General features: G+C 47.3%; 1 protein-coding gene across 1 annotated transcript; it reads left to right on the top strand.

The window, feature by feature from the left end:
* LOC142557218 (uncharacterized) lies at nt 1-25,403 on the top strand. Its single transcript, XM_075668913.1, has 4 exons — nt 1-275; nt 20,306-20,512; nt 22,333-22,616; nt 24,895-25,403. Exons 2-4 carry the CDS (start codon nt 20,308-20,310, stop codon nt 25,087-25,089), a joined length of 684 nt encoding a protein of 227 aa, XP_075525028.1. The 5' UTR covers nt 1-275; nt 20,306-20,307; the 3' UTR covers nt 25,090-25,403.
* The last annotated feature ends 232 nt before the right edge of the window (nt 25,404-25,635 follow it).

Here is a 25,635-nt window from a genome sequence, read left to right as displayed (position 1 = left end):
ATCGGCACTGTCGGCGCACAAAGGAAGCGCGCTTGAGTGAGCGGTCAAGCCACTGGCACGGACCCGCGGTGCGCATTGTTCGTGGCGCGCGCGCCGGACTTTGGAACTTTTTTTTTTTATCCAGCGCTGTGTGGGAACGCCTCCTCCTTCCTTCCTCCCGCATAACACAGCAAGCACGCGCGCACGCCAAGGCGTTTTTTGCGGCCCGCCTCCGCCGCCACTGCTGACCAAAGCACAAGGAGTTGTCGACAAGTTTCTTTCACGCAACGGGAAAGGTGAGTTGGTTAATTCATTCGAACTGTACGTTATTGGCGTTGATTTAGTTGCGAGAAAAATCAATGAATCATAATGACCCCCCGCGTAGTCGTAGTTTACGAGAAACGAAAAATTTTAATGTGATGTCGTTTGACGTATACCGGCCGATCGACGGACACCGAAAACAAACGCAGAGACAAGACGCGCGCGCGCGCACAATGTAATTGAAGGATGTCTTCCCAATCGTGTCGAGTAAGCTTCACTGGAAAAAAATGCGAGAAATGAAATGCCGAATGTCAGACTACTCGTTGCTTATTGGCTGTTAGACGTGTGTTGCTGGATTCTTCGTTCAGTTTACCAGCGCGAAACGAAATCGGACTCAAACAGAAAAAGACACCGCAGACGCTGGCAGCTAGTGACTCTCACCAACGTTCGTGCTGTTTATGTCCCATCTTCGTGCCCTCAATTATTTAGTTATATTCTTGCGCTGGAAAAAAAAAAACGGATCGAGCCTCTGTACAACTCCGAAATGGTAAACGTGGCACCATGCACAACGAATACGCGGAACCGAGGGGCTTGATTTTTTTGGCTGTGTTAGTTGCAACCGTACGAACCTAAGGGGCAAATGATAGCAATGAAAAGAAAAAGGATAGGCCAAAATAACTGCGCATATAATTTAAATTTAGAAATAATGAGGTAAAAGAGAAATGCAAGTGAAGGAAAAGGCAAGGAAAAGGCCAGGCTGGGAGTCGAACCCACATTTTCTGCATTGCGTGTGCGATGCTCTATATCGTTTCTAATGCGTCAGCATTCCAGGGCTACTTCCCACAGAAATCTGTCGGCGTGTCTGGAACGCGTCGAACCGATGTGCGATGATATATATATATATATATATATATAGTAAGCTACTGGAAAAATGCTTACGCACTGTCTGACAAGTCCCACGTTAGGGATTTTTTCTGCTGTAATTTTTTTGCGTTTCGCTTGAAAGAGTAGGTTAATTTTCCCCGGATTTTACTTGGTATCACATTGTGTGTTGGCGTCGCGTGCTGATAACGAATTGTTTTATCTGCCCCAAAGGTGAGTTCCGAGACCCATGAGTGGCGCGGATGCCAAATTAGGCGACCAGTTCGTGGAATTGCGTGGCGCACGAAGGTTAACGACTCGTCCGCAGAGCGTTATAGCTTAGTGACTATAGCCTTGAGCTGCTGGACTATATCGACGGGACTATATATAGTTATATCCGGTAATCTCGCGCTTCACTGCTACGAGTGTGATTGCGCATTTTATTCTTCTTGAAAGTATGTTTGTTACAAGCATATCCGGACAAGCTAACGAGATATATGTTATAGAAGCTTTTTCAGATAGGATGGTTATACAAGACTGATTCTTAAAAGTGTTCCTTAAAAAAATTTTGGAGTTTTACGTGCCAAGACCACTTTCTGGTTATGAGACACGCCGTAGTGGAGGACTCCGGAAATTTCGACCACCTGGGGTTCTTTAACGTGCACCTAAATCTAAGTACACGGGTGTTTTCGCATTTCGCCCCCATCGAAATGCCGTCGCCGGGATACGATCCCGCGACCTCGTGCTCAGCAGCCCAACACCATAGCCACTGAGCAACCACGGCGGGTACAGTGTTCTTTTTTTTTTCTTTTTTTCTGAATTGGTTGCTACAGGAGCTGCTTACGCTTCCGCATGAAGGAGCTTCAAAATCTATAGTTTGCGAATGGTGGAGTACCTATTTCTGGCGCAGAGCCTTTTCTGGTGCAGTGACCTTTACAGAAAGCGCTCCCGATGCAGCCACACTTCAAAACAAAGTGCCACATCTAAAAATTTGCTTGCACGCACGCGTGTCCATAAATACTCCCTACAATGAGAACGCAGTGATGCGAAAATTCATTATCTTCGATTTCTCCCCCCTCCCCCTCCCCCCGCTCTCTCTCTCTCTCTCTCTCTCTCTCTCTCTCTCTCTCTCTCTCTCTCTTCTTTTTTCTACAGCGGTTATTGAGCCACGAGACCTGTCCTACGTGATGCAGATTCAAACGCGCCTCTGTATAACGAAATCATTCGTAATGGCTGGGTCAAACGTTAGTGCTGATCGTTCGTGACAGACCGAAGCAGCGTAATTGCGTGCTCTCTCGTGATACGTATATGTATATGCTCACGACGGATCAACTCAATTGACGCTGGACGATATATATATATATATATATATATATTATTGTGATGGCCCGCCAGATATACCATCACCTTACAACCGTTTCTCAATTACAAGCTCAAATACTCAATTAACCAGACGTTCAGGTGCGCATGGCATCGCTTGTACTAAATAATGGAAATTAACCTTTTCTTTACCAAGAGGAACTCTCGCGGAAACCTTGCAATACTTCAATTTGTTTAGAAATACGAAAATATTCGATGTTCGAATTCTGTCCTTTCTTTTTTTTTCGAGTATCGCTAATCGATTTCATTTGGAAATTTCGTTATTCGGGCACACCTAAATATATTTAAAGTGGAGCATACTGTATAAAATGAATGTTGGTAGTGTCAAGGTAGACTTTACGTGTATAATTGATTAGCTTTTGTAAGAAAGATTGATGATATTAAAACCGGCCCAATTTCTGGTGCGCTTGGTCCCGTCTGGGATGATAATCAACTATGGCAATCAACTATGGGGACATGCCAAGGATAAAGTGGCAGAATGACACATGAGACAAAGACGTGCTTTAATATAGTGAGAAAAAAATGCAAAAAAGAAAGAAAAGTACTAAAAGGCAAGAATAGTACGTATTTGAGCAGCCGTACTGCTTGCAAGACAATTACAAAAGATATACTAAATAGTGTCAAATAAACGACTGCTGGAATAAGGCACTCCCTAAATCCTTTCCATTTCTCTTCGTCATCCTTTCTAGTTCTTCACATTCGCGTGTTCTGAGAGCGTTAGCCGCCGTGTTGTTTTTGCAACTATATGTATGTAGGGCACATATAATTATTTTTAGTCTTGTAATTTTTTCTGTTAATTGTTTATTTTACTGAATTTGATTCTGTAATTTATTTATTAACGCATGTCGTTGCTTTCTTCTCCATTATATATATATATATATATATATATATATATATATATATAGTGTCGTTTTAGTGTTATTCCTTCCTTTCCTTTCCCATTTTTCGTTCACCTATCAGAATACTTTTCTTATATGATAACTCCTGCCGCCCGGTTCCCTGCCTATTAACCTTAACGGGCACGTGCCATAGATGAGGATCATCATCATCATCAGCAGCAGCAGCAGTAGCAGCAGCGAACTACATTTACCGTCTCCAAAGCGGACACCTATAGGACGACTGGTCGAGATTGACAGCTAGAGCTGCAGGCTACCGTGTGAGTGGACCATTTAGCGCCCTTAACCATTCCCTGAGTGTCTGCAGCCTTGCCATTCCCGAATAACTATGCCGTAACAACGAACGCATAAATACATGTGCTTCGCCGTAGGCTCCACAGAACGTTCGACGCCTCGGTCACAGAAATCTCGCGATTTACGGTGTCTACTCCTCCCACGATCAACTCTGTGGCGCTCCAAGATCATCGCGCTCTTAGCAAAACCTTGCTTCGAGATAGTTTCTCTGTCACGACGTGCTGCGACGAAGCGAATACCTATTCCTCGCTGAAGTCGAGCGAGGAATAGCCACCGGACCAGACGACACCGTTAGGCTTAGCGAGGACCCGTCAGCCCGCGAGTTGCGTGATGACCTGGCGGTGCCGTGACGTTGTTTAGCACCGGTTTTCTTCACAACCTCGCACATCCCAAAGAAGTCGTCGATCCGTCTCGAGACAGCGCAAATAAGTCGTCGTGACCAAACGTCGCTCGGAGGCCTCCCAGTCATGATTTTCAGCCAGGAAGTGAGCCGCTACAGTGTCACCCACCTCCTGCCGACCAGCGACAGCGAACTTTTGGAAGGCCGAGATGGCGCCGGCTCGCACGCTGCCGGTAATGCCGGCGATCACGCGTCACAGCAGCGGCAAGGCCCTCCCCGTTTTGAAAAGAGACTGTCGTCGCTCACCACTCCTCTGTTCTACGTCACAGTGGCCGTGTTCGCTGTGTGCGGAATCTCTTTTGCCCTTTACGTGTTGTACGTTCGATCCAAAGGAATGAGCCTTTATGTGAATAACTAACGCTCGCGAAGGTGCTGTAGTTATGCCCGCCTGCTGTCGTGAAGGAGCTGCGGTTGTGGTCGGTGTTGAGAGATTATGTAACGCATTATTACGCCGTTTTCTTTTTTTCGGTGTTCCTTGAGAAAGCCGTGTATATCTCGCGACGACGATCGAGTATCTGTACGACGGTGACTAACAAAGGCTAACCGCGACCCTTTCTGGTGACCAATTTTCGTGAAGCTGCGTCTAGAAAAGAGTTTATTTGTATGCGCACTTATGGTAATCATAAGCATATTGCAGCATCACAAAGACAAGTGAGATTTAAGAATGCCGTGCAATAAGCTCCAGGGTTCTGCACCAAGACGTGGTCACTTCGAATTTTCGCCATGCGCCGATGTATGAATTACACGCTTTGTGAGGATTAACCTCATAACGACACGTATACAGGAGGCGGAGGCGCGACTTCATCTTGCGGAACACCGTGACAGATGATCTTCACCCATTCGTGAAGAGTGCTCTATGGTCATTCATACCAGATTCGCCGCGTACCCGAGCAAGGCAGTGCTTTTCTCGCAGTTTGCTCCGAGCTTTATTATTGTGGCTCACGCTTTCTCGCAAGCTTAACACGGTTGTTACACGGCGCACTTCTGATCGTGATCAAGCCCGATCCGGATCGAATTTCTCGGTCGCGATTGGTTGCGCAAGCTGCGCGAGGGAGCCAATCGCGGTCGTGAATTTCGATCCGCATCGGACATGATCGCCATCGAAAGTGGTCGTCTCGGTCGCCGGTGTTTTCTTAATGGCGGCTTAAGTCAACGGGCTAAAATATTGGAGACGTCAATGCGTTTTGAAACGGGCCTGTCTCGGAGACAAATGTAAAGGCGTGAGTGGGCAGATCCTACAATACCAGTGCACGTGTGCTAGATCTGTTCTCGCTAGGGTTTTAATGCGATAGCATCGTATCATCGTATTGGTGATGAAGGGAGATATGCCCCCGGCGAGAATATCTGGCTCGGTTTGAGCAACACAGCGGTGAAATAGCAGCGGGTCGGTGTGACCTACCGAGACACGTGACAGAGGGTGTAGCAGTGGTTGTTCGGGTGTGCGGCTGTTTCTCTGTCACACTGGTGCCATTAAAGGTAGTTGTAATTTATTTATTTATTTATTTATTTATTTCACAATAACCCTATAGGCCCTCTAGGGAGGGTATTACATATGGTAGAAAGTGAGGCAAAGAACAGTGCGTAAATGTAAATACAATGCAAAAATAAAACTGGGACAAAATTGCAGTGCATCAACGTATAAACAGAAAGAACCAAAAAATAAATAAGAATAGTTATCAGTACAGCAACTTTAAATGATTTGAGCAAACTATGACAACGTCGCGGAGGCTTTGGTTATCGGCGCATGAAAGGAAAAAAATCAGTTTACAAATCAGAGAGTGAAACGTTATAAATTAGGTATGCATGGTACTGCGTAGAGCGTCTGTAAATTTCGAGGCATTTGCTTCCGTGACAATGTGCGATGGCAGATTATTCCACTCTATCGTGGTGCGAGGTATAAATGACTGACCAAATGCGAAGGAATGACACATGATGCATTTGACTTTGCAAGAATGATCCCGACGCGGAAAAATGGCTGAGGGTTCACACATAAACTCGTTATCAAGAGATACGTGAAAGTAAAGCTTATGGAATAGCGTTAAACGAGATATATTACGACGAAGGGACAAGGCTTCAAGTTCGGCGCGATTTTTCAATGCTGTTACACTGGTTTCTCGTGAATAATCTGAAAAGATGAAGGGTACAGCACGGTTCTACAGGGCTTATAAGTCAGTTATTAGGTGTGCCTGATGGAGATCCCATATGGCTGACGCGTACTCTATTTTAGGGCGTATTAGTGTTGTGTATACCAATTTGCGTAAGTGTACGGGAGCATGTTTGAGGTTACGTTTAAGGAAACCAAGCGAATGGTTTGCAGATGCGAGGGTAGGGTTAATGTGATTATTCCACGTCAAGTGAAGGGTTCGGTGTACGCCAAGATATTTGTAGCTGGAAAGTTGTTCAACAAGGCTGTCGTTTAAGATGTAAGATGCTGAAGTTCGGGCTGCCTGGTTAGTAAGAAACATGAATTTAGTTTTAGCAAGATTTAGAGGCATTAGCCAAGTTGAATTACATACGTTTATTGCGTTTAGGTCAGATTGAAGACTGTAATGATCACGGTTAGAGTGAATATTACGATATATGACGCAGTCATCAGCAAATAGTCTGATATTGGATTTGATGCCTTCTGGTAGATCATTAATACGAATTACGGGGACTAGAGATGAGTTGCGATTGTTAACCGATGTAAATTGCATCCTGTTAGAAAGAAAGCCTTTTATCCATGTGACAACAGCAGAGTCGATGTTTAGCCGTGCAAGCTTGTGAATAAGTCGACGATGAGGGACACGGTCGAATGCTTTTGAATAATCTAGGAATACGGCGTCTACTTGAACTCTGGTGTCTATTGATAAATGTATGTCGTGAATAAAGCCAGCGAGCTGAGTGTAACATGAATAGCCTCTGCGATAATCGTGCGGTTGCTTAAATATGGGGTTACGTTCTTCAAGGTAGTTAATGACCTGGGAGTGTACAATATGTTCGACAAATTTACAAATGTTACTTGTTAAAAAGAATTGGTCGATAGTTAAGCGGTGAAGAACGATCCGGAGACATCAAGAATGACACTACCTAAGCCACCTTCCAATAGGGAGGGATAACGCCTGTCGATAGTGATTGTGAAAATAAGGCGGACAGTATTGGGAAGAGGCTTAGGGCTATATGTTTTAGAATTGTTTTATTTAAGCCACTATCGTCAGCGGAAGACGAAATTTTAAGATTAGTAAGGAGAGAATAAATTCCAGAATCGAAAATTATTATTTCCGGCATAAACAAATCAGCGCGAGTTATGGTGGCTAATGGTTCTAAATATTCACGCGTGAATACCAATGAAAATGTTTCGTTCAGTAGTTGGGAACAATCAATCTTCAGTAGTTGGGAACAAACAATCAACAATCAAGGGTTACGGACTGGATTCCAAGGGAAGGAAAGCGTAGCAGGGGACGGCAGAAAGTTAGGTGGGCGGATGAGATTAAGAAGTTTGCAGGGACAACATGGCCACAATCAGTACATGACGGGGGTAGTTGGAGAAGTATGGGAGAGGCCCTTGCCCTGCAGTGGGCGTAACCAGGCTGCTGCTGCTGATGCTGCTGCTGATGATGATGAGCTAACGTTAGCGAAGGTGTTCAACGAAAAAAAAAGATTTGAAAAATACGGTGCAAGATATGATTTTAAGACCTGTGGTGCTCAGTCATCAGATCCTTGACGACAGAACATCATAGTTTTTATAGTCGCACCTTGAACCGGCTTTTCTTATATATGTTTCCTTTTTTCGTTGAACACCTTCGCTAGCGTTAGCTGGGACAGAAGGTATACAACCCATTGCCAGGAAATGAACGAATATGAAGTTGCGAAAGAGTAATTTACCACTATTAAACTGATTTAGTGTAGGTCCTTAGTGTCCGTTTAAGGTTGCCAAAAAAATGCGTGAGTCCGTGTCTAATAGTATTTTGTTTCTTCAGACCGATGACATAGTTTCTTCTTTCTGTTTCTTTTTTCGTCGGTGCTGCAGGCTAACATTTCGCGCGGTTTTATGTCAACGTAGTTTGTTGTTGGCCCATGATGCTTTGTAAAGTAGAAATCACTATGCTGAAGCAACCTAAATCCAGTGGCACACGCTGTTTCAATATGAAAGCAATATATTTATTCAGGAAACTCCGTAACTTCGTGTTTACATGCATTTGAAGCGTAGTTAGAAGAGACGCGTATGCTGTTTTCTTTCTGTCTTTCTTCTTATATGAACTCTGCTACGAAGACACATATAAATGTCAATGTTAAATTGCACATTGTTTCTCAGAAAGCTTCAACAGGCGGTAATATTAAAGTTTTGAAAATTCGAAGACGGCTTTTATTTTCGCGTTTTGCGCATCTTCATGTACAAAGAACTTCTCTGCTATTTTTGTTTGTTTGTTTGTTTGCTTGTGTGTTTGGTTGTTTGTTTGTAAGTGGAACTTGTACCTCGCGCTATACAATCGACATCAGTAGCATTGGGTAGGGCATTCGTTGCAGGCAACGGGGTATACCTCCTTTTATTGCGATTGAATCGCGCTCCAATTTTGTGTTGCCGACCGTGATGTACCGGAAGGGAAGCATATTCACTGAAAAACCGCACGCTTTGCTGATCGAAAACAAACGTACGCAGCCTATAAAACCAGGGAGTGCCAGTGACCTGGATATATGAATAACTCTGACGGCACACAAAGGAAACGAATGTTATGTTTCTCTTTTTCTTTTTTTCTCCGCAATCTCACTTCCTTTACTCTTGGTCCCTACTTTCTTTTTTTGTTCCGAGTTCAGACAGTGGAATGCTAAGAAATAATAATTCTCATTTCCCCGACGTCACATCCGGCGTATATACCACACTTCCTTTTCTCCCATGTTTCCCGATCACGGAACGCGCTATATGTAGCGTGATTTCAAACAATTTCATACCGGGTCCCTTTCGGTGTCACCAGCAGCCGTTCAATTGCGGGTCGCGATAAAGGGCACCGCGCGGGCGTTCTATTTATAGTCGCGCCGCTCATAAAAAAAAAAAAAAAAGGGGGCGATACATTGCCGCTGGACACGAACAGCGGCTACGCTATATATAACCGGCCGTGCTCCACTATGAACACGGACTCCGGTTGAGAAAGGAGGCCGAGTTGTGCTTATGTTTGCTTTTGTTCGAACGAAGTCGCGCAATTGCGGCGTCGAAGGCTGTGTCACGATCGCGTCCCAGTTCGTCGGCGAGGGGAGAAGTTTATGACTTGGAAGGCGGAAGGCGGTGGGGGGGGGGGGGGGTTATTTATAGCGACCACGCTGGTGTTGGAGCACAGCGATACGTCACTCTAGTCGATGACGTCTTCGTCGTAGTGATTACGTCAGAGTTATAGCGGCGACCCGCAGCTCGGGCCATGTCGATGACCTGAAAATCGCGACTTGGGTCGAGGTTGCTTTTGTGAGAACGCCGGTGTTGATATTAAATCGCAGTTATAGTCGGCCACCAACTCAATAAAGCGAACTTGAATGTCTGAGCGGGATAATGGTGGTTTTATTTATTTATTTATTTATTTATTTATTTATTTATTTATTTATTGAGTGAGTGAGTGAGTGAGTGAGTGAGTGAGTGAGTGAGTGAGTGAGTGAGTGAGTGAGTGAGTGAGTGAGTGAGTGGAGTGGAGTGCTGACGCTGTCAGCCCGGCGAGTCAAAGCAGCATTATGACTTAGCGCTACTCAGCATGCCTTTTACCCCGGCCACAAGGCGCACTTTCGATCGTAATCGATCCCGATCGGGTTTGACCGCGATCGAAAGTGCGCGTGTGACTCCGGTATGATTGCTGCCCAAGGTCTGATCACTGGCCAGGGTGTACGCTGTGCGATAAATATAGTGCGTCATTTTATGCGGTAATGTGTGCTGTATACCACTCTATATAGCGGTGTAGCAAGATGTGCTCTATGGGAACGTTGCAAGTGCTAGGCGGCGCCCTGTCTTTCCGACCCCTAGCGCCATCTGACGAATGGTTGCGCGAATGCGGTAGGATTACTCACGGCGTAAGCAGCTCGCGCTGCGTGTTTGGTGCCCTGTCAAACGGTAGCGATGGCGCGAAACAGCGTGCCGATATTAATTTTAACCGGGTTTTGGGAATTACAAGATCTTGACAGCTTTTTTCGTGAAAAGAATTTAGAGAAAGGAAGTCGTCTATTTGAAGTGGGGCACGTCTACGACGTGAGGGAAGTGTTGAACTCGCACTGATAGGAAGTGACTGCTAAGTGTATTCCGCAAACGAAAAATAACGCACCGGCGAGATGCGTGAAACTCAGCGTAAGTTACTTCGTTATCTACGGTGTGGATGCATGAAATTACAGGTGACATTGATTCTTGAAGATCGGCGACAACAGACAAATCCTAGCGGGGAGCTGCGATTGCCGTGCTGGTATCGCAGGGAACTGAAAACACGCCGCGGTAGTTTCCCTGTACATACAGGACAGCAAATGCGAATCCAAAACATCTCATCCAAGAAGGTGGGTCGTACGAACGACTCGTAAGACCTACCCGAGGTATTCTAACGTTGCTCTCCCCAAACACAAAAGAAGGTGAGGAACTTACCAGTTGTGTTAGACTACGCTGGGAAAATATTTTTGCCCAATTTAAGTTACTGGAAGTTCGATACTTTTATGCTGCGATTTTTTAGTGCGTGCAAAGGAGGTTCCAATAAACCACGTCATCAAATATTTTGGTGATCTCAACTGCCCCTTATTAGTTGATATGCTGGGCGCAGAAGGGTGTATGCCAGATGAGCCAGCTCCAACCCCTCCTCGTAGCTCTCAGCAAGCCCTAGCGCTGTTTGAATGGGATAGCATTGGGAAGGAGTTCCACGGCTTTACTGCGGTACAGTGAGGAAACAAACTACTTTGTTTGCTGCATATCCTGGTACGCACTGCAGGTGTCCCGTTGCTGCCATCATTGCTGTAAAAGCAACGAATTCAGCGTTAACGCACTTGGCATAACGCCGGAACATAAAACAGCTTATGCCGTCGGACGAGCGCGATCCAGAGTTGACGCCGTTCTGCTTCATACGGTCGGCTTGGAAACCTGCAAAAATTTGTTCCTCGTTAGTTGGTGTACGTGCTATTGCAGCATACTACGCAACAGCTCGGGTTGCACTTCGGCATTGCTCACAAAAAGGCAACAGCTACGCGCGAAACAGTGCACAGACACGCTTTCCATACGCAAGCGGGCCGGTCGTATACTGCCGGGTCCGCGCTCGCCGCCACGAGGGGCGCCCTAGTAGGCGCGGGAATTGCCACGGCTCGTTTCTGCGTGTTGTTGCATCCTATGGTATGGTATGGTATGGTATGATATGATGGCATGACATACAATGGTAAAATTTGGTAAAGTGCTGTGGTTGCTGCAAAAGCTACCACGTAACGCATTGGCGAAGTCAGTTCGGTACCGTTCAGTACAGACTGCGTGACAACACTTGGAACGCCAACACAAGGCCGCAGTTTACCTTGGTTATTATCTATCAATCACCCTGCCAGGTCTTGTACGCCACTGCTACCGGCAGTGGCAGCGTGTTGAATCGGAAAGTAGTGATATTCCTTTCGCCACACATCAAGAATGCATCCCAAGTTGCTAAACTATATACTCTGCAGTTAAGTATTACGTGCTCTGCACACCACTTTTCTGTTTTTAGCAAGTGCTGTTGAAGAAAAGAGACGCGCAACGTGCAATTTCCGCGCTCCCAAAGTGACCCACCTCTTCCGTCCTATTGTGCGGAGAACAAAGCTTACAACAAAAATTTTGCACCTGGATTAGGCTGCATTAGAGCCCCACTTCGGAGCATGAACCCCGAGGTCGACGCACCCAAGGACTGACCGCTTGAAAAACGTGATCCGGGTCACCGCTGTTCGTTGCTTATCTTCGTCACCGCTCGCCAACGTTTTTTTTTGGAAGACGTGCTTCTGTACATCGCGCTACTCCTGTACTGTTTCTACGCGGCCCTCCCTTCTTTCCTACTCCGAAGTGACCTGGTTCTCCTGCACGTGAGACGTGCATGCCGGATAGTGAATGCATAGCTCTGGGTCACTCTACTTGTATATAAGCTGGTGTTGGCGCGACGGCAGCTACGAGAACGGATACGACGCGAACGCGCGGAAGTCTCCAAGAAATATTCTGTTGCCGCTTTGTCTGGTTCGATGCTAGAATAGCGGTAAAGTTAAAGGGCCCCTGAAACGGTTCGGACAAATTTTGCAGACGTGTAGGGTGCAGCTAAAGTTAATCATTCGCACCACAACTTGCGTGAAGCGTCTCATATTAAGAGAGCTACGGACGATTACAAGTTACCCTACTTCAAAAGTCATGCATTTTCTCCTCAACTCGTTCGCCGAGCGATCGGGGCTAAGCTCCGCCTTCACTGGATCTGCGTCATGATGGCACGTCGTGTCGTCTACTTCCGTTTCTCTAGGAGCGAGCGCGCGAAGCCTCTCCAACCTCTCCGGCAGCTGCTTGGCAGTCGACTCCAACCGAGAGTTATCGAAGCGTGCGTTGCGAGCATTCTGTCGCAGCGCCGAACGTGTCTGATTCCGGTAGCCACAGGCAAGCTGGGCCTTTAGACGGATGGGTGAAGGCATAAGCCTTAAGCTGATGAAACAACTTTAGCGTAGACGTACGTGAGCGGCCTGATCGCTCTGCACAGTCCATCCACCTGTTCGCGCAGAGCTTAACCAGCCAAACAAAGCGGTAATATTGCTCTAAGTGTAAAACATTATAAACATTTACAGAAACAGCATGTTAACAATTACGCTCCTGCGAAAAATTTACGTCAGCAGCAAAGAATACAGTTCGTCACTGCTACTGTGTTTGGTTGGGCTCTGTGCCACCAGGTGGCTGCACCGTGCAGATCATTCAGGTTTGCGCTTCTGCTCATCCCGTGAAACGGCAAGGTCAAGCAGCCAGGCCCTGTCCCCTCGCGTGCGTTTACCCGAATACCAGACTCGCGAAACGCTATGGGGGTAGTAATCCTCCGGTGTAAAGGGACGGCCGCAAACGCGCAAATTCTGGCGCCGTGGGATACTGACACTCAGATGCGCTGCAGCCACTACGCTTGTCTGCTGCCTTGCAGAGGGACACGATGTCGCATCTTGACATATTGCCAGTCGCTACGTTGGCAGTCCACAGAGCAACAAAGTCGATTCATGGTGCTCACGAAAAGACAGGCCGACATTGACTGCGAAGCTCCATTCAAGACAAAGCACGTTGTAACACAAGCATACGACGCTTGCTGTGTGCCGGAAGTGCTTAAGTGTAGTGAGAAATTGTTCTTGTGCATTCTCTTTCTGTTACTTTCTTTTTATAGAAACAAATTACCTAACCTTCCAACTATTAGGAACATCATTTGTTCACCATAAAGGTGGGAAAATTATCGATGACGCGCCTTGGGCTGCCAATCGGATAGCTCGTCCTACTGACGTCAATTGGGTGATTTACGTCATATGGGTAGGGGCGGCTGAAAATTCCGCCGAGCAGTGTGCTGCGATCGGCAGCGATGTACATCTTTAAAACCTTATGATAAATTACACGCTTTACGCGGAGCACTTAGATGCGTCAATTAATTAATGATCAGAAAGACCTACTCTAAGACTCAGTACGTTTGTACAAAGTCGCCAAATCGTTTCAGGGTCCCTTTAAATCACGGGAATCGGCCACCACTTCGGAATGAACATTATGCTACATTAGACGCGGGAGCATGTACGATTTCACACACGGGCTAACGTGAAAGAAAGACTCGACTCACTGCGGAGCTTCCATTGTGAGCTATCCTTAGCGTGGTTTGTTTTCTTCCTCTCCCAAACAGGCCTCGAGTCATAATTTTTGTCTGTATCTATCTATCTATCTATCTATCTATCTATCTATCTATCTATCTATCTATCTATCTATCTATCTATCTATCTATCTATCTATCTATCTATCTATCTATCTATCTATCTATCTATCTATCTATCTATCTATCTATCTATCTATCTATCTATCTATCTATCTATCTATCTATCTATCTATCTATCTATCTATCTATCTATCTATCTATCTATCTATCTATCTATCTATCTATCTATCTATCTATCTATCTATCTATCTATCTATCTATCTATCTATCTATCTATCTATCTTGCAATATTTCTTTGTTGCTTGTTGTAGGTCCTTTCTTTTTGCATTGTATTGTACTATCCGCTTCTGCTACAGCCCCACCAGAGGCTAATGTATGTGAGATTAAATAAATCAAAAAATCTAAATTCAATATAGCTTCCTTCACTCGGAAGGCCATGTCGTAGCTGCATTGCGAGCGTGGATGATTTCAGATGAGGATCCCTAGAGCTGCTGCACCATTTATTGCCGGTGCCGCGACACAACGCTGGGGTGCGATTCGGTGAAGGTTGCTTTTCCTTTTGTTGCTCTCGGAAGGTCCGCTATATGTCTGAAGTTGTAGTTGCGAGAGACTCCCGGCCAGTGAAACGGCCGGTTTCCGAAACAGGCCTTAATTAAGACACACTGCCGCCGTAGCTTCTCGATTGGCTCACCGAACTCTGATGCGAAAGATGTGTTGGGCCCCGTCGCTCGTGCGTCACCCAGATAACGCGCACGGTCGGATAAACCCCGCGACACTCTCTTCTCGTGCCGTTCGATTTGACTGGTCGCGTGCGAGAACGGCGGCGCCTCGTGTGCTGATAGTAAAGTTAATTACTCTCGAGGGGCGCACCGCTGTCGCTCGGCGCAGCCGTGCGTTCCGCGCCGCAGTTTCGTTCGGTTGTTGGTCGGAGCACGTCGTATCGACGCCAAAGATACACCCCCCCCCCACCCCCCGCGGTCGCAAGAGGTCGTGCGGAAAGAGACGTGAGTCGCGGTGTTCATGTCGGGGGCAACAGAAGAACGACCCTGGACCAATTTGGCCGGACAGTGTTAGGCTTAAGGTCATTTCCTTCGCGTCAGTTCCGTGCAGTGCTGCGTGAGCTGTGGAGGTGCAGTTAACGACGTAATTGCGAGCGGAAAGGCGGCTGAGGAGGCGCTCGAATACTGAAAGGCCGTCGAGCGCGTTCGGACCGAGTTTAGGCGTGCGTCCACCTTTATCTAAAACGGCCTGCTTTTCTGTTGCCATAAGCTCTCTAATTCGGGTTGCGAAAAAGTTGATGGCGAAAGAAAGCATGATAGAGCAATCCAATAAAGCCTATCTTCTTCCATGCCTTTCCTTTTTTTTTTTTTTGCGACACCCATCTTGTACAATGCGTTCGTTATTTCCCAACGAACTGACAATTTTGCGCCTTGCAGTGAAACTTGCAATATATAACTTGGATTGCAAGTTGTTCGTTGCGTTAATGTGCACTAATGCTAATATAATGATAAAAGTGTAACTGTAGCGCGGTAATATGCAGTATATCTTATCAGAATTGAGGTGCGTTGCTTACTAGTGCAATTCTGTGGGCGCATAGCTATAAATAAGCTACAAACATCTAAGCAGCGTTTAGCCACGACTAGCATACCAACAATCTACACCTAATTAGTAAGGTTGCTTGGCAACATTCAAGGTGTAATCTAGCCCCATCTCCCGCGCCTCGTCCTGGCGTCACTGACTACTGCGCATCAACTGCATTCCAAAGGAGTGTAAAGTTGGTTGGGCTTCTTGGTGATGCCTAACTAGAAGTACAACGCATAAATGCGTGGACACAAACGAGCATAACATGCACAACCGCATACCCCGTCTTGTTGTTCTTCGTCCCAGTTTTCCTTTTTTTCGCCCGCCGTCAGGCCGAGAAACCCCTTAGTGTTTTCAGTTCCTGACATTGACACGACACAAAAGTCGTTATGTCTAGGGTCCGCGCTGTTCTAGTTTCGGCGGTGCTAAAATTGGCAACGGAACTTTGCTCTCCACGAGCTAATGTTCATTACGAACTACATTTACCAGAGTATATTCCCTGTAAAAGACGTGGCGTGTTGCGTGCTTCTCCTGCTCAACACACCGCTTGAGCTGAAGCACCCTTGCCGGTGTTATTCTTGACGGTGTGTGTGCGCGCGTGTGTATTTCCTCTACCTTCCCCCCCATTACATTGTCGGCGCCAGTCTCGACGCGCCCACGTTTGTGTGCTTCCCCTGCGTTACATTTCTCTTGCAGTGAAGCACCCTTGCCAGTACCGGCGTGTGTATGTGTGCTTCCCCTTCATGACACTGTCTTCGCAGTGAAGCACTCTTGCCGGTGTCGGCGTGTGTATGTGTGTTTGACCTTCACGACACAAGGCTTGCAGTGAAGCATTCTGGCGAGGGTCAGTGCTCGCATGATGGTCCCTTTTTTTAAGCGAATGGGCCCTTCTTTGGCTCTTTCAGTCGTTTCCTTGGTGGTGGGACTTTCACCGTCATTACAAAGGCGCCGACCCAAAACACAAAAAGCCTCGTGCTACCGAATCGCCGGGCGGGCTCGGCGCCGTAATAACGCCAACTAATATATGGTTCTTTGAGACGCACGCGCTGTCGCGCGAAAACTTTGAAAAGTGTGAAGCTTTAGGCGCTGAATGCGGGATAGGATAATGGCAGTGACCTTCCGTGCCGGCGCTCGCGCCGCTAGAGACAACACACACATGGCGGATAGGGTTGTACGCATAGCCATCTATACTACCGCTACAGGTGTGCTGCTTAACCACTCTGTTTTCTACCAAAACCATAAAAACGGACAATTCTTGCCAGTTTTCTTCTTTTGAGTTCATTGCTTTCAGTGTCTGTTGGCTTTATGTGGTTGTGATTAACAAAATCGAGTCCCTCGATTCCCCTTCTCCTGTTTTCTACCAAGTTACTCAATGAAACAATAAACGCTACCTAAATATCCTGACTGCAAAAAAGCGCGCATTTGAGCGCGTCATTTATTCGACAAAGCGAGCGCATTTCTAGAAGTGTTCAGCTATTCTCTCACATTGATTGTAATCGTCAATTATTTCTGGACGTTTTTATTTTTCCTTGCGTGAATCTCGCGGTAAAGCCTCCTTGCTGATGCCAGCGTGGGTGCCGTCTCGTTTGCATTGCGTTATTTTTTACAGTTGTTTCCGTGCATAGTTCAACTATTCAGACGTGTGCAGTCTGAATCTGGAATCCACAACACGTTCGAAGAAATCGTTGAAGCCCAAGAGTTTTCTCAGTTTATCAGACTCTCTGGTACCCTAGAGGGCCGAGCCATACTTGGCATGCCGGGACGTAACCCCATGGTCGTCGGTCCCGACACTGTGAAGCTGCCCAACGATGTAAGATCCAAGATTTTCATACACCGGATGCCACGCAGTATGCATCCGACCGACAACGAAGAGCGAAGATAAGCCAGCGGTAAAGCTCTGCTCGCCAGTACCCGCTTGGACAAGGATCGAACATGCTTCGTAGACACTGCTTCGTACGCTCAAGAAAAAGCTTTCTCCTCAGTTGTCATCGACTGTGATTCCAAAGCTCTCAGCTGCGCTACCATCCGCACTTCTAGTTTCAGCGTTGCGGAGCAGGTTGCAATTGCTCTTGCATTGACGGACAGTGTACATGAGACGATTTATTCATACTCCAAGGCCGCTATCGGGGCCTTTCAGATGGGAATGGTGGCTCCCTGGACCCTACGTATGATCCTAAATGCTAAAGACCTCAAACATCACCCATTGGCCTGGTTCCCTGCTCACCTTGGAACCATTGAGGGTACCTCGCTCAACCCCAACGAGGAGGCTCACTCGGCTGCACGAGGTTTGACTGACCGTACGCCGGGTAACGCGCCCTCTCATGGGCGACCCGAGCCTTTCTGCTCGTACAACTAAATCTGCAAGCATAATTATCTATCAAGAAGACTCCTGCCTTTGCCGCATTCCTCGCTGTGCAGGGCCCAGGCAGTCACTCTCAGACTTCCACAAACAAGCACTTACCCGAGCCCCGCGGCACTGTACACAGTGTACCCCGAACGGTTCCCAAGCCCGGACTGCCCCTGTGTGGTGGTTATGGGGACTTCGAGCATGTCCTGTGGGGCTGCGCCTGTGCCAGTCCCCTTTTCACCCAACAGGAAATGATGAAGCTTATTAAGGCCCAGTACCAGACCTCTCAAATCCTGGCAGTCCAGAGGGCCCGCGAAAGGACCGTCAGGTTTCATCTGATGGTCCCCGAGTGGGCCTAGCCAAGTGGCGTTGAGTTTACTCGCGTCCACTGTGGACCGAATAAAGTTGTCTCACTCACTCACTCACTCACTCACTCACTCACTCACTCACTCACTCACTCACTCACTCACTCACTCACTCACTCACTCACTCACTCACTCACTTACTCACTTACTTACTTACTTACTTACTTACTTACTTACTTACTTACTTACTTACTTTACTTACTTACTTACTTACTTACTACATAGCAAACGCCCACGTTTGTGTGTTTCCCCTGCGTGACATTATTGTTGCAGTGAAGCATTATTGCCGGTGTCGGCGTGTGTACGTTCATTAACTTCCCCTCCATTACATTGTCGGCGCCAGTCTTGACGCACCCATGTATGTTTGCTTCCCCTGCCTGACATCACTCCTGCAGTGAAGCACCCTTGCCAGTGACGAAGGACAAGAATAAAGTTTTGCCATACCACACATAGGAAACAACCAAAATACATTTAATTGCTTCTCTTCTTTTCTATATATCTGTCAAAAAGGAAACGTCGCCTCATCTACCTGCACAAGAACTGAGGGGAACGGCGCCACGCGATTGTGACGTCACAACTTGAGGTCTTTTTTCTTTTCTTTTTTACACAAACGAGCAAACTCAGACATAAAATTTCTGCAACTTAAGTCACCGAAACAACAGTCAAGCCACAACGAATATGTACGTTTCTCAGTACACAATATTTACAGCCTTGCAAAGGAATAAAAGCGAGGCAAAGGAGGCTTCGACAGCGTTGTACATTGAGTTGCACGCGAAAAACAGCGCTGCTTAGTTACAGCAAGTATTTGCTTTTAAGTAATTATTTTTCATCACTCGACGAAACAGTGGTATCGATTGTCACAGTTTGTTTCCGGGGCCGTTCTTGTAAACCGATCGCACCACGGCAGACAGAAAGAAAAAAAAAGAAGAAGACGGACTGAATTGCTGCTGACAGCGGCATGTCGGCCAGGTCTCTGTTGTGGTCCGCGTCGCGGTCAATGACATTTACCTGAGGGAGAGCAGAAGGGAGCGGCGAGTTCTTAAGCGTTCGATATACCGACTTCCATTCTGCACGGCTTCCGGGTTTTTTTCTTTTCCGTTCTACAACAGCTGCAAAGCCGAAAGGAGACACGGAAGCGGAAGCATTCCGGAAGTTAGTTACAATATGCACTGAAACAGAACGGTGTGTTGACTGAACGCGTTTTCTCTCTCTCTCTCCTTCCTTTTTTCCCCGTGTCTAACATGATGAACTTCAGTGAATCACACAGGTGCGCGGTCATTCATCCCATCCGGGCAGACGTGGAGAGGGTACTTTCGACTCAAAATCGATCGTTGCCTCGTCCTTCGCCTCTCTTTCTTTAACCTTCCACGCGCGTATTTTGCCTCTTGTAAACTCTCCCAAGCGCTGGAGAGAAGGGTATGAAACGGCTGCCCATAGAGCCACGCCTTCGTACTAAGCGCAGACGATTTTGCCGTGCCGTCTGCTCCGATACAACGTGAACGCGCGGTGTTGAGTGCCGTGCGGTTGCTCGCTTCGGGTTCTTCGCAAGCGAAGCAATACGTGTTGCGCTATGGCCGCTTTGCACTCGTTACGAGATCTGCGACAGACAGAAATTTAGTTGCACCGGCTCTCTGTGGGCATATTACAGTGTAAGTTTTCAGAAGTTCGCTCTAAGCCAGATGTTTCGCGTGCCGTATACTTGCACAAGTAGCCAATATCACGAGTATATGTATGGATGCTTCATAGCTGGTGTCTCGATAAGTGTAGACGGTTAGATACAGCAGGATGTCTGCATTTTATCCTACCCTGTGTTGCCTCGAACTCACTGTTGGTTGTTAACCAACGACCAGTCATTCCACAGCTGCATGTACTCACTGGTTGACTTGGGAGATGAAGGTTACGTTTAAAATGGTGCAATTAGTCGACTAAGTTAGCTAGATAGTTATAGATTGACCGGATAGGGATTGACTGAAGGAGACATGGAATGCACTGGTTGACGAACAACCCAACCGATTGGCGAACTAATCCTTCATCAGCCGACCGATCCACTTCACTCTTCGATTGTCCTTCCGTCCCAGGTATGACTCCGCTAGAGACAGCGGCGACTCATGTGACTCCCGGCAGCCTAAGACCGAGCCCCATCGTATTTTACAACGAGGCGCACGGCCACGGAATGACCACCTACCACAATCACCACGGAGCTGGAGGCGGCGGCTTGCATCCGTCCGCAGAAGTCCACGGCGGACATCCGACCAGCCATTTTCTCGGAAGTCAAATCGTTGTGGGTAAGTAAAGCAGCTTCCGTGGAGTGTAGGGGGCGTGTTATCGGCAAGGGGTGGCGTGGGGGAGCGAGGATAACCCGCAGGTGTAAATGCATATGCTAATGACCGCGCATGTCGGTGGGTTACCGCCCCTCGAAGCTCTGTCTGAGTTAGCTGAAATAAATGCCTCATTGTAGCCGCGGACATGACGACAGAACTCGATTTCCTTCGATGTCGTACCAAAAACGCGGAGGGGCACGTAAATGCTGCCGCCACGGAATTCGGTTCTTGTGAAAACAAAGTTTACAGATATCGCCGGGCAAAGATCGTTTTTCTTTTTTTTTTATTGCAGCGTAATCCCACCTTTAATGCAGAACTATCAGCAAGCCTAGATTGGACGTCGCAGTGATTTGTGAAGTCCAGCTTCGTAATTCTAACATGAAAGTTCAAAGTGCACTAACGGTTATGCTGGTAGGTTTCTACCTTAAAGCTATTCGATATTTTCTTTTCTGTAATCAATACCTCATTACCCATTATCGTAGAAAATGGCGATAGAATGGCTTCTTTTTTTTTCAATTCTGCGCCGATGAGTTTTCATGGTTCTTAAAATGCAGTGTAACGTTTTCGCTTCAAAACCAGCAACCCTAGGCCGGACGTGATCCCAATAATTCGTAACGTAAGAGAGACTCGCTTCGGTGATCTGAAAGTGATATCGCCGGCAATGTTTCACTTTGGTAAGTGTCTTTGGTATGCAAAGGCTCCACTGTCGCGCGCGCGCGCGCGCGTGCGTGCGTGCGTGCGTGTGTGCGTGCGTGCGTGCGTGTGTGTGTGTGTGTGTGCGTGCGTGCGTGCGTGCGTGCGTGCGTGCGTGTGTGTGTGTGTGTGTGTGTGTGTGTGTGTGTGTGTGTGTGTGTGTGTGTGTGTGTGTGTGTGTGTGTGTGTGTGTGTGTGTGTGTGTGTGTGTGTGTGTGTGTGTGTGTGTGTGTGTGTGTGTGTGTGTGTGTGTGTGACGCAGCAAACATCGTATATATTTTATGTTGGTCCCCTCTAGCGTAGTGGAAGGAGGATAAATGCATGATGTTTGTTATTACAGTAATCTTTGTGCTTCCAAGCATCTCATATCTGTCGTGTTCACTTTTTTTCCCGTCCTTTTGTTTTTAAACAGATTGCGTATGATCAAGTTTGACTTGTCCGGGTTGTTCGCGAAGCCTGTTGCGTGCGCAAAAATAGCAATTTGCACATATGTTCGTGACAGCATTGTCTATTGGCCAAGTACGCTTACCCACCACGGTCTAAAAATGTGCCACTTGCTCTCGAAGGGTCGGGCATTGAGAGCGATAGCGAGGGTTTAGCGTTCCGCTTGAACTCCTCGGACGGTGTTCTCGGAGGCCACGCCTCCTCGGAGGTCACGCCTGCTGGGCAGGAGAAACAGCGCCATAACAGTTACCAGGCGTCTCACAATGGTGGCGCGATGATCACCGCCAGTTTGCGTTTTGCAAGCGTCGCACCTCTGATGGTGCACGAGATAGAAGACCTAACGAAAAAAAAAAAGAGAAAAGCTGTAGGCGTTATACGGTCGGCACTACCCACTGAATTGTTCGATAACGTTAGGTCTTGACGCTTACTGCTCAGACCAGACACAATAAATCGACCTCTAACTCTCCGCGCGCTAGCCGCGCATGCGCCGTCAGGGGGACAACACGACAACGGTGGCGGCGTGAGTGCATCTGGAGCGTCCGTATAACATTAGCTGTCGCAATGAAATGCTCAGGGTTACCCTCAAGTTCACTGTCCCTTCCAGGACGTGCTCAGTCTTATTTCTTCTCGCCGTGTCGGCCTCGCAGGCGTCAGCCCCTCGGCCAACGGCTCCGGCCGCGTGACCGCCGGCAGCGCCACCAACGGCGTCGGCAAGGCGAGCAAGAAGCACGGCAACAAGCACGGAGGCAAGCGCCTCTCGAACCGCATCATCGAGGCGAGCCTGTGCGTGTTCCTGAGCCTGTGCGTCTCCCTGGCGGGCCTCTTCCTGGGCCTTCTTTACCAGCCGCTGCTTCTCATCGTGTTCGCGTGCGGGCTAGTGGCGCTGCTCGCCTACCTCTGCTACGGTTTCGTCCACTACAAGCGTTCCTGGGTCAGTACGTAGTTCACCGCGGTGCGAGTGTGATGCAGTTAGTAGGGACGCGTACAAGTGCATAACAGCGCGCTAAAGAAAGAAAGAAAGAAAGAAAGAAAGAAAGAAAGAAAGAAAGAAAGAAAGAAAGAAAGAAAGAAATAAATAATGCTTTTGGCACTGCGGAACATATTTCCCTTATTCTTTTGTCTTCACGCCATGCCATGCGTTATCAACAAAAGCTGATTGATATGTTCATTACATTCATTAGCCTGCTGGCTGCGACCGAGCGTGTTGACTTCGGCAATAATAATAATAATAATAATAATAATAATAATAATAATAATAATAATAATAATAATAATAATAATAATAATAATAACTGGAGGACGCTTAAGCTTCGCCTTTAAGAGTGGAAATCAATAGCATTCAAGGATCCCTGACTGCTTCTCATGCTTCCCGGCAATTACAGCTTATGTAACCGTAATGTTTACCGGGAAACGCTGGCGGCGAACGCTATACACAAAGGCGGGCTTTCTGGTAGAAACGCCACCTCTTGCATGGGCCGGTCTCGAAGGTAGTGCACAGCCGCGCCAAAATGTTTGGCACTTTTAATATTTAAGTTCGAGAAGACTTAACATAAAACGCGTGTGCTGCCGGTGTTTTGTTTTATGATATTTGTTTGTGGGCTGACATTATCAAAACTCTGAGGAATAACTTTGCCAAGAATGTAAGACAAGGTATAAGCAAGTTTAGTGATATAATATTGTGGAAATATAGCCCGCATGTACCTCATGTCATATAGCAAGGCGTGACATTTACATATACCGAAATATATACGGCAATTTTCGCTCACGGGCAATTTTGCCGACACCGGATGTCCTGCGACGGCTGGCCCTAACGCTATCGCGTTAATAATAAGAAGAATTTTTAAATTCAGTCCCCCCATTTTTGTAGCCTTAGAATCAGGCTTCGCCTTGTGCATGTAAGCGCAAGAAGGTGCCCACTTTACAGGAGAAGCACGCCACGTCGTGGATGGGCGTTTTGCTTCCTGTTACGCTTGTACCACTGTATCAGACCTTGTGACCTACTGCGCTGTTATTAGCGCTTTCCGTACCATGCACATTGACCATCGTTAGCCCGCTAACGATGGTTTGAAACGCGGCTTTCGAGACCTCCCGCGCCGCTCACGTACACACGGTATTATCAATGAGTGAAGGAGGAGAAAGATATTGTTGTTCTCTAAGCAGTTCGCCTTTTTCCAGCGAGGCGGTGATTTTTCAACGAGCTTTGAAATTTCGTGATTGTCGAAGTAGAAAGCAAAAAATGGCAGCCCACTATCGACGGTTTGAAACGCCGTTTTCGAGAACTTCCGCGCCGCTCACAGAAACACTCGCCATCGAACGTGAAGGAGGAGAACTATATCTTTGTTTTCTACGCAGTTCTTTTATATTCCCGCGCGCTAATTTCCTTAACGCGCTCCGAAGTTTCGCGATAGTCAAAGTAGAAAGCGAAAATGGCCGAGTCCCGGAACGGTGCGCGCGCTTCGAAAGATCGCAAATATAGCGATTCCGCTGCGTCTGACGTTATCGATGGATCGAGCGTCAGCGAGTCCGGGGATGCTGATTTTCGTCGGACCTTGACTCTGAGAGAGACGAGGACGACGCAAACAAGCCCGGAACATCAGCAGCCGCATCCCGCAACGCCAAACTGTAGTGCTTACCGTTAAATACTTGCACCGGAATACCTGCTCACATAATATTTTTTTCTGAGATAGTGCCCATTAGACGGCGGTACGTTTTGTATATCTCATAATTTTTTTTTACATATTTTTCTTCGTAGATACAAGGGTGTCTTTAAACACTATGTTCAATTTCATCCCACAACCTTGATCCTATCAATATATGTCGTTTTTATGACATATATCTCGTTAATCAATCTAGTATGCTTGAAAGCTGCATTCATTGTGCTTTTTGTTTATGTACTACATGAAATACCGAGTGCAGTAATTAAAAAAAAAATGTGGCGTCACCTACAAAAAGCACCTATTTTACCCCATGGCAGGGAAAGAGTTAATACACTAATTTCATTCTTCACTCGAGAAGGAAACTTGCACTTGCATGTTTGTTCATTAAAAGTTCACAGCGCATCCTTACAAGAAGCATCCTTAGAAGAAAGTGGCTCTGTGAACTCGTTCGCTTTTTGCGGTTAACCTCTAAAAAACACCGTGGGCGAGCGCAGTTAGTGCCACGTGGTTGTTTTCGCCCGTTCATTCCGACGAAACACAATATCGTTGCAGCGGAGACGTAACTCGGGTCTGGCGTCTTACTGGGCGGGCCACCGCAAGATCTCGGTGGTCTCCGTCGACCGCATGCCTACCATCAACGAGGTGCTCATCGAGGACAACGTCTCCATCACCAAGGGTCTCCCCGAGGAGACCTGGAGCGGCAAGACGTTCGTCGTGCCGAACGGGAGCGCGTCTCCCGAGAGCTGAAAGCAGAGTGCGGCACTGCCTCTGGGCGCCTCATCCTGCGCGCGTGCGCATCGAGTCCGTGCCGATGGGCTGACGTGACTTCTCGCGCCGAACGCCATGATGGCGGTTTCTGTGCGTCGCGCTGAAAGCGGGTCGCGTTCCCATGGCAACAGGCGCTTTAGCAAAGGACGCGTTTAATATCAGAGAGGTGCACGGCTTTCGTTAACACCTGTCGCGAGGTCGAACGAAAACCATGGCTCAAAAACGGTGCGCCTACTGTTCCAGCTCATTGGGTCTTGCAGATCTTTGCGGCACCTGCTGGAAAAAAGAAAGAACGTGAACTAGGCAGTGATAATGCGTGACGCTTAAAGATCTAGTCATTTTCTGCTCATAAGGGTAGTACGTGTTTGCTATATACAGGAAATTTGCCGCAGTAGGAAAGCGCAACTTGAAACGGGGTTTCGATGCTTGCACGGTTGCCCAAGTCTGGTACGTGGCAATCCAACATATCCGTGCGCGCGACGATCCAACAACGTGTTTGATGTTTCGAACTAGTTGATAATGTGT

Source organism: Dermacentor variabilis, chromosome 9 (genome assembly GCF_050947875.1).
Source record: "Dermacentor variabilis isolate Ectoservices chromosome 9, ASM5094787v1, whole genome shotgun sequence".
In the NCBI taxonomy this organism is placed as follows: Eukaryota; Metazoa; Arthropoda; class Arachnida; order Ixodida; family Ixodidae; genus Dermacentor; species Dermacentor variabilis.
Note: the sequence above shows the minus strand (reverse complement) of the source record. Positions and strands in the feature narration are given on the sequence as shown.

Bases quoted from the DNA above. Each gene is read 5' to 3' on its own strand.
- LOC142557218 (XM_075668913.1), top strand. From the start codon at position 20,308: ATGACTCCGCTAGAGACAGCGGCGACTCATGTGACTCCCGGCAGCCTA. The intron at 20,513-22,332 runs GTAAGTAAAGCA...TCGGCCTCGCAG, and splicing joins CGGAAGTCAAATCGTTGTGG to GCGTCAGCCCCTCGGCCAAC. The intron at 22,617-24,894 runs GTCAGTACGTAG...ATATCGTTGCAG, and splicing joins TCCACTACAAGCGTTCCTGG to CGGAGACGTAACTCGGGTCT.